Source organism: Perca flavescens, chromosome 21 (genome assembly GCF_004354835.1).
Source record: "Perca flavescens isolate YP-PL-M2 chromosome 21, PFLA_1.0, whole genome shotgun sequence".
Lineage (NCBI taxonomy): Eukaryota > Metazoa > Chordata > Actinopteri > Perciformes > Percidae > Perca > Perca flavescens.
In genome coordinates, this window is record NC_041351.1 from 12,815,247 (window position 1) to 12,837,854 (window position 22,608).

The 22,608-nt window shown below is 43.6% G+C and overlaps 1 protein-coding gene across 19 annotated transcripts in view; it reads left to right on the plus strand.

Moving 5' to 3' along the window:
- Nucleotides 1-22,608, plus strand: part of tcf7l2 (transcription factor 7 like 2) — an 88,178-nt gene that overhangs the window by 56,621 nt on the left and 8,949 nt on the right. For 11 of the 19 annotated variants that reach the window (XM_028566943.1, XM_028566942.1, XM_028566958.1 and 8 more), the window contains 4 exons: nt 14,272-14,404; nt 17,067-17,169; nt 18,175-18,261; nt 22,401-22,538. In XM_028566943.1, coding sequence (XP_028422744.1) covers nt 14,272-14,404; nt 17,067-17,169; nt 18,175-18,261; nt 22,401-22,538 — 461 coding nt within the window. The remainder of the gene's footprint in view (nt 1-14,271; nt 14,405-17,066; nt 17,170-18,174; nt 18,262-22,400; nt 22,539-22,608) is intronic. The other 8 variants (XM_028566945.1, XM_028566946.1, XM_028566953.1 and 5 more) reach the window with 1 other exon arrangement.

Here is a 22,608-nt window from a genome sequence, read left to right on the forward strand (position 1 = left end):
TTGTGTTTATTTGATTTATCACGTAATCCCTTTTCTTTCTCATCAAACAGAATTAAGTTGCAAAATGTCAAAGCAATTGTCAGGAAATGGTTGTGTATTGCTTTGCTGACTTGTCACGGCACACAGGGCTGGGTTCTAATTCCACCAGCGCTTCGCCAGTGCATCACTCTTGAACGCCACCCACTCTGAATCTCTCCCAACTAAATAAATGAGGGGGGAGATAAGCACACATTAAATGTTTAACTGTCTCACATTTGTCATCTGTTTTACCCCTCTTAATTAAACAGACGCAGCTTAGCACCGGCACTCCAAGTGCAGACACACTTGCCCATGCACACACACACACACACACACCCTGCCTGTGAGCACTGGAGCCTGAGCGCAAACACTGTCCTGCTGATGATTAATTTAGCCGTTAATTTTTTTTTTTACTCAGTCTTGCTAAGTTAGCAGCTCAGTGGAGGGCGAACCTGAGATTTAGTTTCCCAGTCTTGCAGGCTGTCTTGTTGCAAATGGGGGGGTTTATTGTTTATTTTCTGTTTTTTTTTTGTTTTTATTATTATTGGGTTTTTTTTCCCATAGTGGTTTGAACTGGTAGAGAGGAAGCATTCTATGGGCCGCTTGTGATTTGTGTCTGCTTCAGTATATAATAGTGATACACTGCATGTTGAAAACATTAACTACTACCTCCACCCAGTGGCATAGAATGAAAAAAAAAAGCTGTGATTGGCAGCACATAGTATTTAATGTAGTGGGAAGACTTGCCTTAAGCAAAGAGGGGGATGTATTCACCACACAATAGTAGTGCTATCTCTCTCTCTGCATTGTCTCTCTCATCGCCGACCTTATTACATGCCGTATTTGGCATGAAGAATCCCCTTCTTATCGACACTGAATTTTAATGCATATACGCTTAGATGGCCGCCATATTCTAGTAGTTGTTTTGACATCATATTGCATTTTCTGTGTGAGTGTTGGTTTATTATTTCTCGGTGAATCAGAAAGGAGATCTGTCTCCACCACTATACACTACTGTGCTCTCAACTTGCTGACTGTTGTGTAAAATGTGGTTCGAGTGAACATTGTGTGGCACCGGCGCTTTGCCGGGTCTTGGGGCATCAGCAGACGTGGAAAGGGAAAGAAAAAGCAGTAGCCTGGGCCCGGGGTGAGTGGGAGAAGTGAGGAGAGTAGAATTGGGGGGTTCCTCTGAAGCCCCCTCTCCAGATCCGAGGAGCGGAGCGGGGATCAAAGTGGCTTGTTTTATGTGGCTGGTGTGAGACTTTGAAGTCTCGGAGTCACCTACAGCACTCACTTCATCAAGTTCACTAGTGTCTTAATAGCAGATCAATAAGTTTCAAAGTCAGAGAGTTAATTTGATACTAGCGCTGATGTGATCATGCTGGGCCACAGAGCTGCCTGCTCTGCTCGCTCTCGTCTCTCTCTTCCCTTCTCTCCTCCTCACCTAGATTGGACCTGTTTTAGGCTCTCAACTTGAATTAAGCCGCGGTGGGGTTCTGTGTTTGGTGCCTGTTTTCACAGACAGCCTCGTGTTAACACTTAATCAGTGTCTGTGCTCGTGTCACAACAATTAAAAGATCGTTTGTTTAATTAGAATTTAATATACAGTATTCCTTCGCAGCCATTTGAATTTTATGATCTACATTTTAGATCCATATTTTTTTACATTAGTATTATAAAGTTGTTATTTATTAATGTGAATTAATACTGTCTGTAATGCAGATATTTTATTTCTCTGATATTATGGGCGACACATTATTTAATTTGTCTTTGCTCAAAAGAATTATTATATTAATTAACAGATTCAAATTAATATAATAAAAAATTGAATTTATTTTTGATTAAATCCGGTTTGGCTCTCTAATTTTATTACATTTATCATTCTTTGCTGCTGAATTGGATCAGTCCTAATGTAGACGTCTCACTGTGAGATCTTGTTAATATAAGTTTTAAATTGTAATAGCAAATTATGTGTATAATAATACACATTTTAACATGAACTAAATTCATTCGAAAATCGAAAATAGATCCAAATCTAATATTTTATATGTGAATGGTGCGCTGGAAAACAATTACAGAAATGCCGACGGCTTTTGGAGATTGGAAGAATTAGGAAAACGGAGCGCTTTCTTATGCACGCTTTTCATTTTAGAAAAAGGCTGCACCATCTGTATTTGGGTCCGTGACACCAGTGAGTCGGTGAGGCTGGATCAGCACCTGGAGAACAAAAGGCCAATTTAGTATGTTCATCTAAGGGTTGCTAATGGTATTAGGGAGCCGGCAGGGTGGTCGGCAGGGGCCCGGCACTCCAAGGTGAGCTCTCAGCTTGACCCCTACACTCACACCAATTCACTGGGCTGCTGGCATTAGTGCCCCACATCTGCTATTTGTTTGTGTGACCCCCCTCAGTGCTTTCCCCTTTATGTTTTAGTGGTGTGCTTCAGAAAGGCGCAAGGAGAAAATAAGTTTTATTTTGACCCAAATAAGATTTTGAATGCGGCGGCTCCCCTCACGGAAATCATTGAACGGAGAAAACCAATCAGATAATTGTGAAAAAAGGATGGATGCTGCTTTCGAAGCTTGCCTCTGTGTTGCTCAGAATTTACAATATGTGAGAAAAGAGAAAAAAAGGGTTTGCTTTTTAAAATCGTGCAAAAGATACAATGATGCTTTGGGTACAGAGGAGTGAAGAAGATGGGATGTGATCTGCTTAATTTTTCAAGACAGGTACCGGTAGGACTGCTTTTGCTTGAAATATTTCAGATATGAGAGCGCTTTTATATTTATAAAAGCATTCCAGAAATAATTTCCATGCGAAAAATTGGAATGACATACATCATTATGTAGAAGCTATTTAAAATTGTGCATTGTGACATATGTGATGAAGGTTTGGAAAATTGTGCAGAGAGCCGTATTTGACTGAGCCGTGGTTCCCGGCGTGAAGCTGTTTCTGTGGGAAGCGGGTGGCGGAGCGGGGAGAAAGCTCCAGGATGCTGGAGCTGAAATGATGCAGCGGGTGGTGCTGATGGTAGGCTGCATGTGTGGTCCACAGCAGTCGGTGCCCGCCGGGCTCTGCCGGGCTCTGCCGGGCTCTGCCGAGAGTGCTGGAGGTCCAGGATTTTAATGAATGTTTCATGTTAAATTTAGCGCCAGCGTTGTTCACAGTGCAGCGCTTGTACATCTTTATTTCTATTAACGTTCCAACAAAGGTGAAAAAGGGAATCCAGATCTTCTTGTGAAGGAAAAATCAAGGAGAATAAATCCGTTGAATTTCATCAAAAGAAAAAAAAAGGATGTCTTTGAATTAAAACTTTTTCTGCCGTCATAAAAATTATTTGTAATTTATTATTTCAATCCTTTAAAAAAAAAAAGGCTAAAATTATGACTCAAAATATTTCTATATTCCTCTCCTTTTTTTTCTTGAGGTTCCCGCTGTTCATGCACCATGAAATCTTGCTTCATTAAAAGTGTATTAATCTTGTCTCGTCTCATGGGAGGTACCTTAAGATGATGTTGTGTCTTTTTCTTTAAATTGTTGGAGGAAAAAAAAAAATCTTCCAGATTTGGTCCCTGTCAGTCAGAAATAATTGTGTGCTTAATCTTGTCCCTGATGGATGACTTGGAGTTCAGCAATGGGCCAGCTCCAATGACAAATACAATATTAATATTCATTAACTGCTTTGACAATGCTAATTTTGATGCAGTAGTAAAGGGCCTTCCAAAGTTAGCGGCCAAAGCATCAGAGCTGAGCAAGGTGGCAAGATAATTTGTGCTGCTTTACTGAGCTGAAGGCTTTTAAAGTCTTAAGCAGGGGAAAAAAAGGCTAGGTACCACAAACAAAATAAAAGAGAAAGGGAAAAAGTTCAGACGCATTGGAAACCAGGACTGTGGAAGTAATACGATCAAGAGACGGCTACACAAATTTGACACCTCCAATGCTGCATCTTTGAGCAAATATTTTTTTATTTAAAGAAAAACTTACAACAAAAAAGGAGCACAACATGGTAAGTCAGCACATTCTCGATTTTTTTGTTTAATCTTTTTGATCTTTTCAATTATCGCTATTTGAAGATCAATAGTCATTTTTTTCTGCTGTGGTTAAAAGGCTCACAGCGGTGGTATAGTGGATGGTCGGATCACGGCTTTAAGAGTGGGCTTCCTCTCTTCAAGCCACCAGTTGGCCGGGTTGAATTTTCTATTGCCAGCTCTCCTGAAAACCTTACGACGCTTGTATCCATTTATTGGTATTTTTGGTATTGTTTTAACGGCTGTTGTTGGCTTGTTGTGTGGCAGGTTTTGACTTTGGAGTTAGGGTTCCTTTTCCCCTCTCAGTTGTCTTGAGAGAGTTCAGGCAGGAGAGTTGGAGGTGCCATAGCTGCACTACAATGACAGTTCTCTTTTGGTGATAAATGTCTGTGTTTTTTTTTTCGTCTTTTCTGTGGCTGTTTTTTTCCGGGGCTTCCTAAATCAAAAATTGGGGCTACCGGCGGGCAGGACTGAGGGGCAACGTGGCTGCGACACCATACACCCCTTGCCCCGGATCGGAATGCTTTCTCTCGCCTTTCTTTCTGACACTTTTTCTGCCCAGCGTTTGTGTTTTTGATTTTGTATTTAATTTAGTGTGACTTGCGGTGAATGGAGCGTGGCTAGTTTTGGGGATTAATGACATGACGAGAGACACCCCGCTGCTTGAGTTTAGCCAAGTTAGGGCAACTCCTATAGACGGCACTCCACTACCTTTATGTCTGCCAAGCCGCTGAATAAAAGCCTCTCTTTCTCTCCCTCTTTTTGTTGTTCTTTCAACTTATCAAAGAAAGAGAGATGGACACAAAAGAGCTTATTAGGGGGGATATGAAGATGGGCAAGGGGGAAAGAGGGAGTCCCGGTCAGACGCAGAGAAGAGCAGCGCAGCCTGAGTGTGCGTTTGTATGCATAAGGGGGCTGAGAGTGAACAGCCAGCTCTGGCCATCGCGGTCCTCTCCGCTCTGGGACCTGAAGGGCTGCCGTTCTAAGTTGCTCCAGCATACCTTGGCTCTCGCCCGGTCCTCCGGCCGCTCTCTTATCGGCTTAACCCATCGGGTGTTAGCGAGGGGCTGCCGTAGATGAGGTGCTGCCCCCCAGTGGATTAGTGTCTGACATGGCGGTGGGAGTCTGCTTGGAGTCTGTGCACTACCACGAGTGCCAGCATGCTTGTTTTAACCAGGAACCGAGCAGCATCCCAAATACAGCTCTTTTAAATGGTAAGACTTTTCAACATTTTAATTACAGCTGTGCTTTATTTTCTGGTGCTTGTTTGGCTTTAAATATTATGTTTTGATTGGATTTATTCATGGATATTTTTCTAGGCTCCATTTGGCAATTTATAACACTTATGTTGCTAAGTGACAGATTGACAATTTGGATAATGAAAGGCAGTGTTTGATTGCTTTGTCTTGACAGCCTGACAGGGGAGTATTATTCTAAGACATCAAACTAAATATTATTATTGTTTATTCTATGGTAAAACACAATTACATTAAATCAAATTCATCAATACCATTATTTATATTCAAGCAACTTCAAATATTATATATTGTATTGACATTTAGATTTTAGGAGTTTTGAGCTTATCTGCTATTCCTGTGCTTCTGCTGGCATAAATAAATAAGAGTTAATATTTATTTATAGTTCATGTCTAAAAGCTTTAAGTATCTGTGATTTTTAATCCACGTTTTTGTAAAAAACATAATTATACTGTAATAATTATAGTGTATGCTAAAAGAGGAGAACCAGGATGTGTTTGTTAAAATTATTTTCTCTTTACGGTTTTATCCTGCATTGTTCAAATGTACCTGTGAAAATAATGAATTTGTAAAGGTCATAGGCCGTTCCGTTTCCTTGTTTTGTAAAAGTTTTTGTTCTTCCTTTTTTTTTTGTCTTGTATTGCACACTTTTTGGTCTCGTGCGAACATCTCAGACATTGGGGTAGAATAGAGTATTTTTTTCTCCCCCCTGTGCTCTCTTGTGTTGTGCCGTTGCTGCTATTGTGGCTGGGTGATTGGGAGCTGTCCATCACTTGCTGGTGAACTGGCAGTTTACTTAAGAAAGTGCACGTGGGACAAAAGGAGATGGCAGGAGTGTGGCAGGCCGGTTGAATAGAGGGAGGGCAGGCAATTAGCCACCGCCTTGTCGGGGTTCTTTTACTTGTCAAGCTGGAGCCCCGGCGCTATTGTCCAAGCTGTGTAAAGGACATTCCCAGGGCTTTGTTTTGGCTTTAAGGGCCTCAGGACTGCAGGCTGCAGGCCAGGGGAAGAGCAGGGTCCTAACAGTGACAGAAAGGCTGAACGAGTGCAGGAGAAAAAGAAAGGAACCGCTTGTTAAGAGAAAAGTCTCTGTACGTTTGTAGTTGTTTCTGTTGCCAACTTTTCAAATGCCTTAATATAGCTGAACAACATTCATCTTTTTGTTTTATTGGCATTGCTTTTAAAGATATTTTTTCCAACATTTCTAAATTCACTTACTTTAGCTATTTTTCCTTAATTGTTTTCTTCTTCAATAACCTTCCTAAGGTTATATTAAAAATATAATAAATGTTACTGTGCTTAGATGGAAATCATGTTTTTCTATAAATATTTAATTTGTCATGGTCATTAGTCAGATTCAGGTTGTTAGATGTTATAAAAGGTAATAAACGGGTGACAAGTCTTGTTAATTATAGAATGTAAAAATAAACGATTAGAAACAGTGTCAGAATTTTCACTTGTGATCATTTTAAATTACAGTGAAAAATAAAATGTCTTTGTCTGAGGGGATTTAACATTTTAAAGACATTTCTTTTTTTCTGTTCCTTTATTAAGCATCTAGATAATATTTCTCTAATATTAAATGTCTAATGTGGGAACAAATCTTTTCTCTCAGCCATCTCAGGAAAAACAATTCAAATATGTTTTTATCAACACACATTTTTTTAAAGCAATGTGGCAAATTTTAGGCACATGTTTTATTTTTCCAACATATCAAATCAAAAGTCATGTTTGATGGTATTCCCCTTCAATGAACCTTGTCTCTGTGTGTGCTCTGATGGCCAACAGATCTCTTTGAGATTTCTTTGCGCTTGTTGAAAGACAGTCTTGACCATTCAAAGCTTATCATTTGACTTCATTATTGGGAAGAATAGTGGATTTGAAGGTGAAATAGTTGCAGAGACAAGAGAACGGGGAGAAGAGGGCAGTGAGGAGGGGCTCGAGGCCTTGTTCACATGAACCTTGAATGGAAAGAGAGTTTAGGGGGGAGTTAAGAGAAGAATTGTTCTCTCCACTCTAAGGTATTATTCAGAAAAAGGGAGAGAGCGGGGGAAAAAAAATAAAAAGGGTTGCGACGAAAGGTGCCACGTCTGTGTCAGAGTGAAGACTTTCCCTCCCTCTCCTCGGTTTACCCCCCACCCACCCCCGGAAAGTGGGTATGAAGAGGGGACTGTCAGCATCACACAGATAAAGTGACTGTTGGCCACACTTTGCTGAGCCTGCCCTCCCTTTGTGGATGTTGTTGTGTCTTGTTCCTTTTTTCCCCTTCTATCTCACTCCCTCTCCTGCTCTCTCCTCTTTGTCTCCATCTCTCGCCTTCCTTGCTTTACCTTGTAGCCAAAGCTTTTCAAGCTGCCAGTTCGTCTCTGGGCATCCTGGAGGCACAGCAGAGCCCACACACATACACACACATACTCTTAAGAAACACATACACAGGCCCAACGTACAGCAGGGATTTGGGTAATAACTGATTTTTTTCTGTTTGTGAGTGTATTTTTTTCTGGAGTATTGCTAGTGGGAAGACTGCTGCAGTGCTGAAAAGCTGCTCACAGTAATTTTTCCTTCTCTCTGTCCACATTCTGACTCTCACTTTTTGTACTTCTTGTCACTGGCATCAAAACTTTCACTGAGAAGAAGAGGAGACTGCTGGCCGCTAAGAGCAAGAGCTTCTGTGGTTAGAGTGAGGGATTTTGGGAATTCTTTTTTTAATGATGGAACTGGGTGGGTGGGGAGGATGGTGGTGACTTTGTGTTTATATGGGAAAGTAGGCCTCAGAACCTGAACCTGCTCTAGACGCCTCAAGAGATACACACACACACACACACACACACACACACACACACACACACACACACACACACACACACTCTATGTCAAAACCTGAGGGAACAATGGTCAGCCGGCCACGGCACCAAGTGCAAACAGAGGGGGGGCGATAAACACACATGCACACACACCACACATTCCCAGCAACACACTCGCACACATTGGAGGAAGAAGCCAAGGCAGAAACAGACAAAGAGGGAGAAGTGGAGGAGAGAAGCGGCCAAGAGAAGCAAGAGGGCTTCTCCCCGGCGTAGAGAGGGAAGGAGGAGCTGGGGGGGGCCAGGTGGAAGGAGGAGGAGACAGGGGTGGGGGTGGGACCGAGGGGGTCATGTACCCGCGGGATGGAGCTTCAGCTGGGCCGGAGGAGACGGGAGCCAAGGCAGGAGTCCTGGGCCCCGGGCTCTCTCTCCTCCAGCAGGTGGGCTGCTGGCACCTCAATCTGAGCAGCTGGGTAAGTAACGCAGTACTGCTCCCCTGCTTCTTCACTGTCTCTGCTTTTTCTTACCACTGAAGGCTTTTAGCATTACAGGTTGTTCTGGTTGGTGTTGTTGTTGTTGTTGTGGAGGTGCATGTTGGTAGTAGGGTGGCGAGGGGAAGGGAGGGGGGTATTTGGGTGGAGATCTTCATTATCTTAAATATGCACGCTAATAGCTCAAAACATGGATTGATGCTCCACAGGTTTTTGTAAATGTCACACACTTTAAAACAAATCCCAAATGATATTGCTACTCTTAAATTGAGGCCTACATTATAAATGTAAAAGTTGATTTAAAAAGGACATTTTCAGAATGATGGTTCTCTCGTGAGGAATATTATTTACTTGACAAAACATTATTTGATCAAGCTCATGTCTTAACCATGAAATGTAAAATAAGATTTCAATAACCTCAAAGATTAACATATTCCTTTGTTAATGGTGCCATCCAATTCAAATTCTTAATTGCCTGGCTTTCAACTGAAATTCTGAGGGGCTGATTGCATTTCAAAAGGCAGAATTCAGTCTGGCTCTTAACACTGTGATACAATATCAACTCTTAGAGAAGCCCCTTTAACTCAGGTATGAGAGCTCAAGAGGCTGTTTACATTGAAAAGGGAAAGCTTTAACACACATGTCTCTAAGAGGCGATTTGTCTTTACAGAATACAACAGTTCTACCAAATACCACTTCATATTTAAGCTATTTGTGCGCAGTTTTATTTGTCTGTGACATATCAGAACTTGTCCTTTCTGCGATTCTATTTGATGTGCCGACTATCAAAGATGGGAAGCAAAAATAAATGGTGACGAACGACTTGAGTGCTAGCGTAGAGAGCAGGAGGAAGGGGAGCAAAGGCTCTGGCCCACATAATATTTTTGTTCAGCGCTCTGATCAAGCAGTTGGCATGTCACTGCAGCAAAGTGAATAGATTAACTTTTAAATATACTGTGGTCTCGGGAGCCCCTTACCCTCAGAGACGCATCTTCTCTGCAAGAGAAAACTGATCAACACCTCCATATCTGCTTTTTAAATCCTTTTGCTCCCCCTCTACAATTCCCAGGTTCTTAATATTGTGAAGAGTTTTTTTTCTCTCCAGTGATTAACCAAGAAATATTATTTCTGAAATGTAGCAGTGTTTTTAATCAGAGTGTCTATGCTGGAGGATCGTGGCTCTGATAAGCCTTTAATTTGTCAGAGCATTTCCATTGCCGTTAATCTCTAAGTATTCCTTTTAGATTGTCTGCTTGAATCTGACGATTGATTTGACTGAGTGCTGTGTGTGTGTGTGTGTGTGTGTGTGTGTGTGTGTGTGTGTGTGTGTGTGTGTGTGTGTGTGTGTGTGTGTGTGTGTGTGTGTGTGTGTGTGTGTGTGTGTGTGTGATATGTGGTTTGCTAGGAGATGAAGATCTGTAGCCTGGAGGGGGCACTCTATACCTCCCCAAGGAAAACAGCAATCATGTGTGTAAATAGATTTCAACAGGAAGACATTGAGTTATATCAAATTAATCATTAAATTGGTGGCAGCACAGTTTGTACTTTTTGTTTAAAAAAAAAAAGAATTGAAGCAAAAAGTGTGCACATACTCACACACACATACAAATGACTCTTAAACTTTACCAGCCCCCCAGTGTTGGTATTGTGTGTGTGTGTTCTGTGTTGTCACTTTATGTGCCTTGGAAGTGGAACACTTACACGCTCTGGGAGAGGCTCAGGGCACTCTGACAGCTTTTTCTGCTTGCTTTGGAATTTGGAGGCCTGAGAGGACCCCAATCCATCACGGCACTGTCATCCCCACATCTCTCTCCTCTCTTCCTGGCCTCCCTTCCTTGCCCCGGCCTCACTACAGCTCATTAGCGCCCCGCAAGCTGTTGTGACAACTCATCATATCATGACATAAAGCAGAAAGACAGAGGCTCTAGGCCTCCGCCCGGCCACCCCACCCCCTGGGCCAGCAAGGTCATCACCTTTACATTTAGGGCTCAAATTGGCCCTGCGAGGTGCCACCAGGCGGAAATGCAAGGCCAACAGCTTTTTCCTGTCCGGTCTCCACCTCTGTGTCTCCCTCCCTTTGTCTCACTCCGTCCTGCTGTCACTTTCTCACCCCCCCCCCTCTCCTGTAACCCTCTCTCCCTCCCCACAGGTCCGACTTAAAGCAGCTCATTCATTTGTCCACTTCCAAAAGGCTCTTTTCACACGATGGCGCAACAGCATTAGTCACCAGCTATTATAGGAAATATTTTACACTTGAGATAGTATTCTGGTCGTACCAGCACTGCAGCTTGTGAGATGAGTTTTACTTTGTTTGAAGTTTTGAAACCAAAAAATAGTGGCATTTGTTAGCCATCAATGGCTAGTAGATTAGCAGGTATTGTAAAGAAGCCCCATCTTGAATAGAGGGTGATCACAATGACACAAAAAACTAAATATATTCAGTGGTATAAGCATTTTTTCTTTTGAGCTTGTGAGCCTTGCAGTTGGAAATAGAAGAATAAAATAGAATAAATAGAGCCAAGGCAATATCAATAACATAACCAGAGGCGGCAACTTCTGCTTCTGTTTGTGTCTGCTGTACTTAAGTGTGCTGCCTGCACTTCACAGAACTGGCCTTCCTCAGCAGCAGGCGCTGTATGTGTCCTGGACGAGAAAAGAGTCAATGTGCTCATTGATGTTTGTGCAAGAGTGTGCTCTTAAATTTTTCTGCAGTCTTTTGAATGCCAAATCTCTTTTTTGAGGCTTGAAAACCTGGTCTTTATGACTACAGAGCGGTGTGCTTTTTTGTCTTCTGCTATATTTGTTTATTGTAATGACGGAGGTGGTGGGAAGGATGCAAGTCAGCGGGGGTGTAGGGGCAGGAAGTGTTCTTTCTTTTCCCCTGGCTTTTGTTGAGCAGGGAGAGTAAAAGCCTCCCACGTTGCTTGCGTTTGTTTCTCTCCGCTCTTTGGGCTCTGTGCGGCTGAAGCCCCCAGCAGCCTGCCAGACGAGTCCTGGGCTTGTATTGTCCCACAGTGGCCACAGGGCAGGTGCCGGGCCTCCTTTCCGCGGGGACCACCGGGTGCTGTCTTGACATCAGCGGGAGACAAAGTGGATGCTGCTTCGTGTGTGATCATCACATGACATGTAGAGTAAGCAGGTGAGCTGATTGAACACATCAGACTACAGGAAGTCCACATCAGATGAGTGACCATGTATGCGTTGGGTGATCAACACTGTGGGTGTGATTTTGACTGTTGTCACTGGCAGCTTTCACCCATGTCAGCAGATAGAGGAAAGGAAAGACCTCTGAAGGAGTGTAAAAATATACCATTTAAAGATCATTCATTGGAAAGTAGCAAAGGCCACCAACATACCAAAACTTGAATTCATGTAGCCATGTTCTTTTCTTATCTTCACGGTTCAGCCAATGTCTGTAGTGGACTGAGCCAACTGTGGAGGCAGCAGTCAATCCAGCCAGTTACTATTTGCCTCGCTCTGGGCTTTTCAGGATTAAAAAAAAAGAGCACACTCTTGGACCACAAGTGACTATGATGTAAATCGGCTGGCTTCTAGCTCTCTCCGTCTCTCTCTGTCCCATACACACCCTCACTAACACCCTCTGTCTAAATGTGGACTCAGTGGATGGGCATTTTGAACTGTCTTCTCAATGGCTGGGGCCCCTGGACAAAAGAACTCATTTAAATGGCCACTAAAGCTTTTCAGCACCAAGAGATGAAGAATTGACAACATTCTTTCACATCATTACCCGAGGGAAGAGTAGGGAGTCATGAAGGAGGAGGTTAGGAGGTGAGAGATAGAGGGGGGACAAGAGGAAAAAGAGGGAGCAAGAGAGAGGGAGACAGAGGCCATCTTCTAGCATTCAGCTGCAGATTCATCAGCTGCATTTGGCAGCTGTCATAACCCCCATCCTGATTGTTTTTCTACCAGTTTATTCTTTGTCATCCCACTATTTTAGATGCGCAGATCAGATCAGCTACGCAACGAGGAGTGCTTTGGTTTGTGTTTCTTTTTAACGAATCCCATTTTGCCTACCACCCCCCCAGACCCACAAACACATATACACAACCCAACCCCTCTCTGCTTTTCTCCTCCATAGCCTTTTCAGCTCAGGGCTGTGAATGAGTCCCAGGAGTCTCTCTGCCTCCCTGGAGTTCTGCTGGGGTTCATTAATCTTTCATTGGGACCATGGCAATAGGGAATGCCCCCCCTTTCCCATTCTCCACTCCCCCACCACTGCCACTACAGAATAGAGGTCTAGATGGCCAGGCTTGTACGCACCATACAGATGGACAGCTTTAACTACCCAGTGAAAATTTAGTACGGGACTCTGAATGGACTGTTGATGTATTAAGCTCTTGCACGGGCCCGATATTAACTTCAGCCTCAAACAGCCCAGGCAGATGATTAGTTTGCAGCATTAAGTTCTGCTTACATTTGTCTTGCCCTGGGCCCACAGCTTTGCATATGTATTGTCAATGAGCATCGGACAACTGAGCATCATTTGTATGTATGCCCCCCTGCCACCATCTAGTCCCATTAATGTTTTTCAAAGTATTTTGGAAATGTGCCACAGTGGAGCGTTTTTTCTTCTTCTTTCTGGCATGGGTTAAGGTCGCTAATGAGGGTGTGTGGCCTATGAGGGAGCAGATTGAAAATACACACACACACACACACACACACACACACACACACACACACACACACACAGCTTGGCGTCTAACTCCTCTCCCCCTGAACATATCATCCATGTTATGATAAGCCTGATTAGTGCTGCTTCTTTGACTGCTAAGGGCGGGATAAGGATGTGTGGGTAAAGAGGCGAGAGCAGCCTCTTCCACCAGCCTAATCTACAGCAGAGCTCTAATCTGGTTATTTTGTGGTCGGGGGACTGTGGACTGTGTGTATTAGTTTCTGTCTCAGCCTGGCCTGATGAGAGGGGCTGAGCTCCGGTTAACACAGGGGCCCACGGCAGCACACCCCTAAAGCTCCACTGTAATCTTTGGGTAATTGAAAAAAGGGGGCCTGCACCACTTAGGAGCACAAAGAGAAGATTACATAGCTAAAACTAATTTGGCAAAAATGCAGAAATGGATTTTTCAGCCCCACCTCCTCTCTCCAATCCCTTTTATTACAATACACCCCTACCCTCCGTGAACCGTGCCCTAGGAGAATAGATGAGGGAAGGGGAGCGAGGAAGAGGGGAGACCAGGAGAAGGCTCGAGAGCAAGGAGGAGGAGAAGCAAGCAGAGCGGCGACTGGAGCTGCTAATGACTGTGGATTTACACGCGCTGCCTTGATTCCGTGGTTTACAGATGATCGATTACTTGACTGCAACCGTGGTTCATCACACATTAGACCCAAATGTGAACTGGCAAACCCCCCAAGCCTCTTAGATTGTGTTACTGAATTCCAGGGTGACACCGCAGAAGTGTTTTTAATTACAAACCACAATATTTTCACTGTGGCTTGGCGGTTTGGCGCCTCGAGAGTACCATGAATTTGATAGCTCGAGAGCCTTCAGACCAAGTTGTAATTCTGTGGCAGACGCCTGCATCTCTATCCCCTAACCCAGATATTAACACCCTGGCCTCTTTTTTCTTTCCCCCTTTCTCTCTCTCTCTCTATCTCTCTCTCTTTATCACTATCCATCTATCTCTCTCTTTTTTCTCTCAGTCTAATAAGGTTCCAGTGGTACAGCACCCTCACCATGTGCACCCGCTCACACCTCTGATCACCTACAGCAATGAGCACTTCACACCGGGGAACCCCCCACCTCACCTACAGTCAGACGTGGATCCCAAAACAGGTGAAGTATTTTTACACTGCATGCAAGTATGTTTGACTGCTGTGTGGAGATTTTTTATTCAAAGTAGAATTTCAGTTAGTAACATGCTACTTGATTCCTGCTAAAAACAACACCTTTAGAAAAGAGTGTTTTAAAAGTGTCAAGGATGAAACTTTTGAACACCCTGATACATTTCAAGAAGTTGAGAAATCCGCAGAAGCATCTCTCCTTAGATAAGGCACTTCAGCTCTTAGAAAGTGTTTGCACCGATGGGTGTGTAAATGTTTTATTATGCCCTGCCACCATGGATCACATATTCAGGACTTTGTTTGTCTCTATGGCGTCTGTCTGTCTGTCTGTAGAGATATTCTTGTCAAAACAATTCAAGATTAAAAGATAATTCAAGTGTCATATTTACAATACATGTATTCTATAAAGTAAACTGTCCTTTTCAATATTGATACCCCCCATATATTATGAGAGGAAGTATTATGAAATAGAAATGCTAAATTTGTCCATTAACTGCTTATTTATTGACCTCAGAAACATAACCAGGACTGTTTACGAGACTGTGATAGTTATAGTGGGACAAAGTCATAGTCATCTCAAGTACTTCTTGTTGACAACTGCTGCTCTCATCTTACTGATTGAATTAGCTATCACACTCATTAACGTGGTTTGGCTTAAATGGAAAGTGGCCTTACATTCAAGAACAAGAACCTGAACAGTGGCTCATAAACCTCCTCGTAAAACATGGAATTCAGCAAACAACCTCGACTTCTCATGACCACAACTCCGTTTGCCAAGACTCAAAACAAGACGGCCACTGTAGTTGGGAGGTCCTCACTTACCAGAGACCGGAGTCCTCAAGACTGTCTTCTCGGAATCATATTTTTACATAAGTACACAAAAATCCTTAAAATGGAAGACGCAAACTTAGCACTTGGATTTATACAGACTGTTGATGATCGACTCTGTTGGTATGTCTTTACAGCCTGTTGATCCTGCAGATTTTTAGAGTGTCCATGTTAAGTAGTCAGATTCTGCCCACACATCTCTCCCACAACCATTCAGCATGCATTTTTAAGCAATTTTACTCATTTCTGTGGGCATCTTGACCCAGCACTTCATTCAGCCTATCCTTTCAGGTTAATGCATTTTCAGTGCAAGGAATAATTTCATGCTTTTCAGTGGTCTCTAGTGGATGCAGTCAATGTTTTAGGTAATAATGTTCCCTTATTATGATGGTTCATACAAAGGGGAAATAATGTGCCAGCTGCTGTTTAATGTAGTGCTTAATAGGGCTGCTTAATTGGGCTCAGTGTTTAATTAATTAATGAGCTGTATTAGGTCTTCAGTGCTGGGTGGTGATGGGATAATGTTCGCAAGGCTTTCCATTTTTTAATAGAATTTGCCTTTACTCCAAGCGGTACTCCAAGGAAAAAGTTCTCCGTTTAGAGACAATCTGCTGCGCTGCACATTGTCCATCAGTAACAGAATCCCCCTTAAGTTCCTGGATAACCTGGATCAGCTGCAGAGTTTGGGTGTAACCACGAACACCGGCCAAGTTCTGATCTATGAAGATCGATCTAGCCTTCCTTCGGCCATGTTGGCACTGTTCGAAATATCTGCAACAGCATCTGCGCAGGCGAGCCAGCTGCGTGGAAGAAACACACAGCAAAAATGAAAGTCCCCAAGTTCCTGGTCTACCGAGCGCACAAACCTCCCTGCTGTGCTTTTACACGTCTATTGTTCCTTGTTTCAAGTTATTTTTACAACCGGCTGTGTACGAGACCTTTTCAAGGCGTTCATTCAGGGCAGCTTGTCGATGCAGTTTCTTCACCTGTCAGCTGCCACAGAAAGCAAAGGCAACACTGTGGATGCTGCGATTGCTCAATGATTCCCTCAACGAGAGCTGTCCTCAAATTGGACATCTTTGTCAGTTTGTCTGTGGGGGACAACAAACTAAATTCTGTACTGGTTTTATGTTAAATCTGAGGATCGGTTGGACGAATGGAGACAACGAGCCAATACAAGCACTCACATTGTCATTAACTGTGTCGAAACATACAGCTATTGAAATAGTCAACCCTAGTCAACTTCAACTTAAAAGCAACTTGTAGTTTAATTGATGCTGACTTTTAGCTCATAATCTGTAACTGCTGCGTATTTATAATATGGGTTTATTCATGCATAATATCAGGTAGAATCCATATCCATCCAGCCATTATGTCAGTGTAAATCAGCCTGACTCAACCTGGAGCCCTGTATGAGCAGCTCTCTGATCGCAGAGAAGGCTTTAATTATATTGTTGTGTTTTGTTAACTTCTAAACCTCAGTCATTTTATATAATTGATCTTTTGAATCAGTAGACAAATGTGACAAGAATCGTGTTGGTGTTCTCTCCTCACCTCTCCCCCCTCTGCCTCTTCCAACACAATGTGCCGCCGCAGCCTCAAAGGCCTTTGATCAGGAAGTGTGATTTAGCACTGTGTACACGCGAGCAACAAGCCCTCTTCCTCCTCCTCATCCTCCCATCTGCACTCCTGTGATGTCTGCCCCTTTCAGATGTGAAACTCTCAACAAAGAATGAATTCAGCACTGACAAAGATTTGGTTCTCTCTCTGTCATCATCTTGTCTGTCCACCTCCTCCCTGCTCCTGTCATCCTCTTTATTCCACAGGAATCCCAAGGCCTCCACATCCTCCAGATATATCTCCCTATTACCCACTGTCACCTGGCGCTGTCGGCCAGATCCCTCATCCGTTAGGATGGCTAGTACCACAGTAAGCAAAATCTTTTTTTTAATCACTCTTTCTACTGTATTCTCTTATGAGTTGTGTGAAAAGGTTCGCAATACCCACATATTGTCAAGATTAATAAACTGTATTTCAAGCCAAATCACAGCAAGCAATAGTAGCATATAGGGTTACATGTGTGAACCCTGCACAGCAGGATGTTGTTCTTTATGTACACAAAGTTAAGTATGGAAGCTGTCTCTGTCTCCTTTCGGTGCCCAGAGTAGGTGCTCTCTCTGTGTTTAAGGCCTCTAAACTCAAACCGCATCCCTTAACCTTCTAACACCCTCACTCCTGGACCACAACAACCCATTGCAGCCTCTTCAGGCCCTCACCAACCTCAGCTTGCTACTTTGTGGCAAATACTATTTTACATGTCCCTGTATAGTCCAATTAGAGTAATGAACCGTGATTGCCCGTATTTTACCCACAATTCCACACGGGGGCTCTCCCCTGGTAACTCTTGTCAACACTGTTTAATATGACAAAAGGCTACAAATTAAGCTCTGTTAATTTAATGTTTTCTCACCGCGATCTAAATACCGAGAGAGGCCCCGAGCGCAGCCATGGCGCCCTTTGATTTGCTGCACTTTATTTTGGTATAAATTTACATTCATTATTGTTTGTCTTTGGATGTGTAGACCTCAATTAGTGTGATGGCTCCATTAAAGAGACCCGCGCTCGTCTTTAATTATCACAACAAAACACCTAGTTCCAGCTTGGGGAGGAACAGGGTCCCACTCTGTCGACACCGAGCGAAGGGTTATGAAATTTAATTAGCCATTGCTATCAAGATTTGTGGCATTCAAATTGTTCAGAGTTTTCCTCCCTTTGATCTGCACTCTGCAATCCCCTAGATTTTTGTCCTGATCAAATGAGAATAAAGAGGCCCACGGTGGGGAGAGGAGAGAGACAGAGGGCTTTATCTTCTCCTCTTCCATCAACCCTGTTCCTTTACCTTTTCGCCTTTCTTCTTTTCTTCCCCCTTCCCAGGCAAGGTCAACCTGTTTATCCAATCACAACAGGGGGTTTTAGACACCCCTACCCAACTGCGCTCACTGTCAATGCATCCATGTCAAGGTGAGTTAAGACCTAGGAGCGAAACACACACTTCTCACTTACTCATACATTCAGTTGTGTGTCTGTGTTGGCTGTGAGGGCAATGCACAAGCAACACAAACGCACACTCGCATGCAGAGATGGTGAGCAGCAACTTCTCCCTTAAGGAGAGATCACACTTCCCATCTCTGTTTTCAAAAGGACAAATTCTCTAGTGTGCGAGTCCAGCTAGCATGCTCAAATATTAATTATATTTATCATTTTCTAATGAGGCCCCTGAAGAACATTTACCCCCACTGCATGTCAGGCAGATCTGAAATGAGCTGGGGCATGTCCATGCTGTGAGAAATGAGCAGTCAGACCGATAAACAAACACAGCAACACTTTGAAGGGGACTAGATGATATAAGCCGGGGCCTGACACTTGGCTAGTGCTTTGGTCCAGCCCATTAGGGTCCAGCTCAAGTGCTGCTGTGGACATTAGTGCACCCATGGGGGGTTTGTGTATTTGTTGCCATCTTGTATACATGTGCGTGTGTGTTTGTCAGTTGGTGTTAAACTACTTACTGTTCCCTTGAGGGACGCATGTCCTCTATATTGTGTGGAAAGCGACAATTTTAAATGACTAAATGCCCAAAAAGGCCACAACACCAGTTGCTACTCCGCCTCCTCCCCACCTCCTCCTCCTCTCTACACACCCTTGCAGCAGGGGACTATGTACGGGGCTGGTTTAGAGTCTAGGGATGAGGCCAAGCTTCACTTTAATTACAGCCTGATTGGAAAAGCAGTTCCTGAGGGCGTGTGTTTAGACCTCGCGCCCTGTTACATTGATGTATCATGTATATGCAGGGAGGGAGAGGTCACTAGGGGGAATGACATTTGTTTTAAAGCATAGCCCTGAAAATAAGGGAAAGCTGAGTTTGTAAGCTCCCACAGCTGTTTTTCTTTTTTTTTTGCTGTTAAACTGTCCTTTAAGTGATTCAAATATTCATACCTTACTGCATCAAATGTTACATTTAAACTCATTCTGGAGAAAGGTGTCTGGATTAGAGACAGATTTGCCCCTCCCAGCCTTTCCCTAGCAAGTCTCAGGTGCAAAGGGTCAGATGCTGGGTTTGTCCAGACATCGGCATCTGGCAGCAGTACCCAGCCAACCTGGGCTTTAAGTGACTGCTAATTTGGTCCCTTAATGACAGCCTCTACATTGTGATCATCTTATTTCCAGTGCAGCTAATTGAATATACTGGCTGGGGTGTGGGGGGACTGGCCATGGGGAAGAGCTAATGCTCTATGATGAGGCCCCTAATTGAATTAGTATAACTGAATAGATGGAGGGTTCTGGGAGCTCTCTGGAGAATGGCAGGGTTTAACACATCTCCAAAAAAAAAAAATCTAAATTCTGGCTTTGACAGGGAAGAGAAAGAAAATCTATTTGTTGACTAAATCTGTCTAATTGTGTCAGAAAAATGGCAAAAATTCTTTCATACATAGCCTTCAGCCAGTTGGTTTTGTTCAAAGAATGGACCCGACTGTTATGAGCAGGGAGCAGGCTGAATGGAAGAAATGTGAGAGAAAAGACATCCTGGCCTTGTACTCTTGTCGGGGGCCAGTTCTTTGCAGGAGTGCGCTGCTTCAGTGTCAGTCCCCTGTGCCGTAGCCACGAACTGAATTAGGATGCAAGGAAGGAATCTGGTACCTTGTAGTCCTGCGATGAGCACCTTACACCTAGGTCCTGTTAAAAAATGCATTCTTTTAGGACGGGAGGAAAAAGAGCCAAGGAGAGTAGAGACAGTCAGTGGAGCAAATGAAAGACATTATTTTGATAATAGGGCTGGAGCCAGTGCCGGGCCCTGGTATTGTGTGTGTGCGTGTGAATGTATGTGTGACAGGTAGGAGGATGTGAAGGCTCCTTTGCCCCTCATGCTTAAGCCTGCCCTTTGATATGTTACCCCATCAACCTGCTCCCTCTCTTTTCCTTGGGAACGGGAGAAGCTCACCGGCCGGATCATTATACATTAAACAGGCACGGGGGCTACTGCTTGGCATTGGCAATTAAATGGCACTGGCTGACACTGGGCTTGCTGCGCCAGTGACCCCCCCAACACCGCCAGCCATTCTTACCTTTTAGATTGAGACGTAGGAGCCCCAGGGTTGGGGTGGGTGGATGGGTGGGGGTCTCTGCTGCGTCTCCCTCTCTGTGTTGGTTAAATTGGTCCAAGGCACTGCTTGCTGCTGATGAGCCCGTATGATGATGATGATGATGCCCCCATGCTTCAAAGGGATGGCCGTCATGTTTAAACCATAACCTGGGCCATGCAGTGGCAGCAGGAGGAGGGGAGGAAGGAAGATAGGAATCGTGGAGGTGGTGAGGGGACAGGGAGGAGTAGAGAAGAAGAAGAAGAAGAAGAAGGAGGAAAAAAATAGATCTTGGAACACAGGAAATTTTAACAAGTGCACAGAGAGAGAAGGAGGGAGGGAGGAAACAGTGAGTGAGGGAAATGCAGTAGCCCTAATGATGGGTGATATGCAGCCACTGCTGCCGAGCTCCCCATCAACGGATGACATGGCACAAACACCAATGTGTCAGTGATGAAGGGAGAAGAGGGGAAAGGAGAAAAAGAGGAAAAGAGTTTGAGGGGGAGAGCACTGGCACTCCCCTGAGATGGCCTCCAACAGAAAGTAGTTGTTCTTGGCGAGTTTATCCTCATCATTATATTCTGGCTCCGAGCCATGCAGCCAGACACAGCCGGATAATGAGCTGCTTTAAAAAAAAGAAAGAATTATTTCTCTTTTTTTTCTTCTCCTTCATCCTCCTCTCTTCTTTTAAATGTGTGTGTGGTCACAGGGAGCCGAGGTGCAGCGCTGTAAACATACACATGCAGATAAGACGTGTACATGTTCAAATAATCTAACACAAATAATTTGTGTCATACATACACTGGCACATACAGAACAGCAGTGTCTTATGGCTGTCCCGGCCAGCGAAACATTTTCATAAATAAGGGTTTCTGGCCTCGATATGCTGAGCGGTTAGAGACGATGAAATGATGATAGGAGTGTAGAGGGATGAAGATAAAAAATGTCAGTGCTGCTGACAGTGCTGAACTGGCAGAAAAGAATGGGAGGAAGCAAATACAGAGCCAATACCTGAAGTGATACTAGACTTTGATAGAACATTTTAATCTAGTTTGCAATATTCCTTGATAAGACATAATGGTTCAAGCTCCAAACCCAAACCCCTCCAAAACCTGGCATGTTCATATCAGTGCAATTGCTAAAAATGCAGTTTCCTCAAATATAACAATGAATGCATTTATGCAATTGGCATTTTTTCCATCTACAGATGAAATTGAAATCTTATTTGGAAACCTTTTCCTCTGCTACCATAGGTGACAATTGTTAAGGCAAGTGTGGAGCTAATGTGAGCAGGGTTCCTCCACACCTGGGAAGTGCATGATCAGTCTCAGCACAGATAAAAGCTATGGATGGCACTGATATATCAGTGTGCACTGTCTCTCTGTAACTATGAATAGAAAAGTTTAAGGTGCATAGAACCATCAAGCTAAAGTGTTCCATTTAATCTCTTACATGCACTGTTGCCTGTATTGGTTAGGACACTCTTGATAGAAATTATGAATCTCAATGAGGTTGCGATTAAATGAAGGTGAATAAATGCACTTGGCCCAAGTGTTCAGTGTATAGGTTTTTTTGGGTGTTCAATTTGCACTTTATTATTGCCACACAATATAGCGTTCATGCTTTCGAATCATATTTTACTGATGGGTTGATGATGGTTTGTCGTAACTTGCTATTATACCTTTTGTGTGAAGTGTATAGCTGTCCAGGCTGAGTTCTGTCCTCAAAATATATTGTGTGACATTTGATCTAACACTCATTTTGAGGAGTAAAATCTGTCCTAACTAGTTGTGAATAATTACACAGGAATCAGCCTCGGACATTTTCATGTGGATGTTTGTATGTGCATTTATGTCTTTTCTTGTGGCTAAAGGCCAATTCCATTTCCATGAAGGAACTTGAAAAAACACTTTCTACTTTGACATGTCATTGAAAGATGGAAATGGAATTTAGCCCTTTTAGTCTTGTGTATACATGTACTCCATCTTCTCATTTCACCCGTGTCCATTCTGACGATTTACACAGTCTTCTGTCCTCTAGGTTCCCCCCACACATGGTGCCCCCTCACCACAGTTTGCACACCACGGGCATCCCACACCCAGCCATCGTCACACCCAACGTCAAGCAGGAATCCTCCCACAGTGACATCTCTCTCAACAGCTCGTGAGTAAAATTTCACTGCCCTTAACACACATTTCGGTCTTACATGAACGTGATGAACCAGTCATAGGTT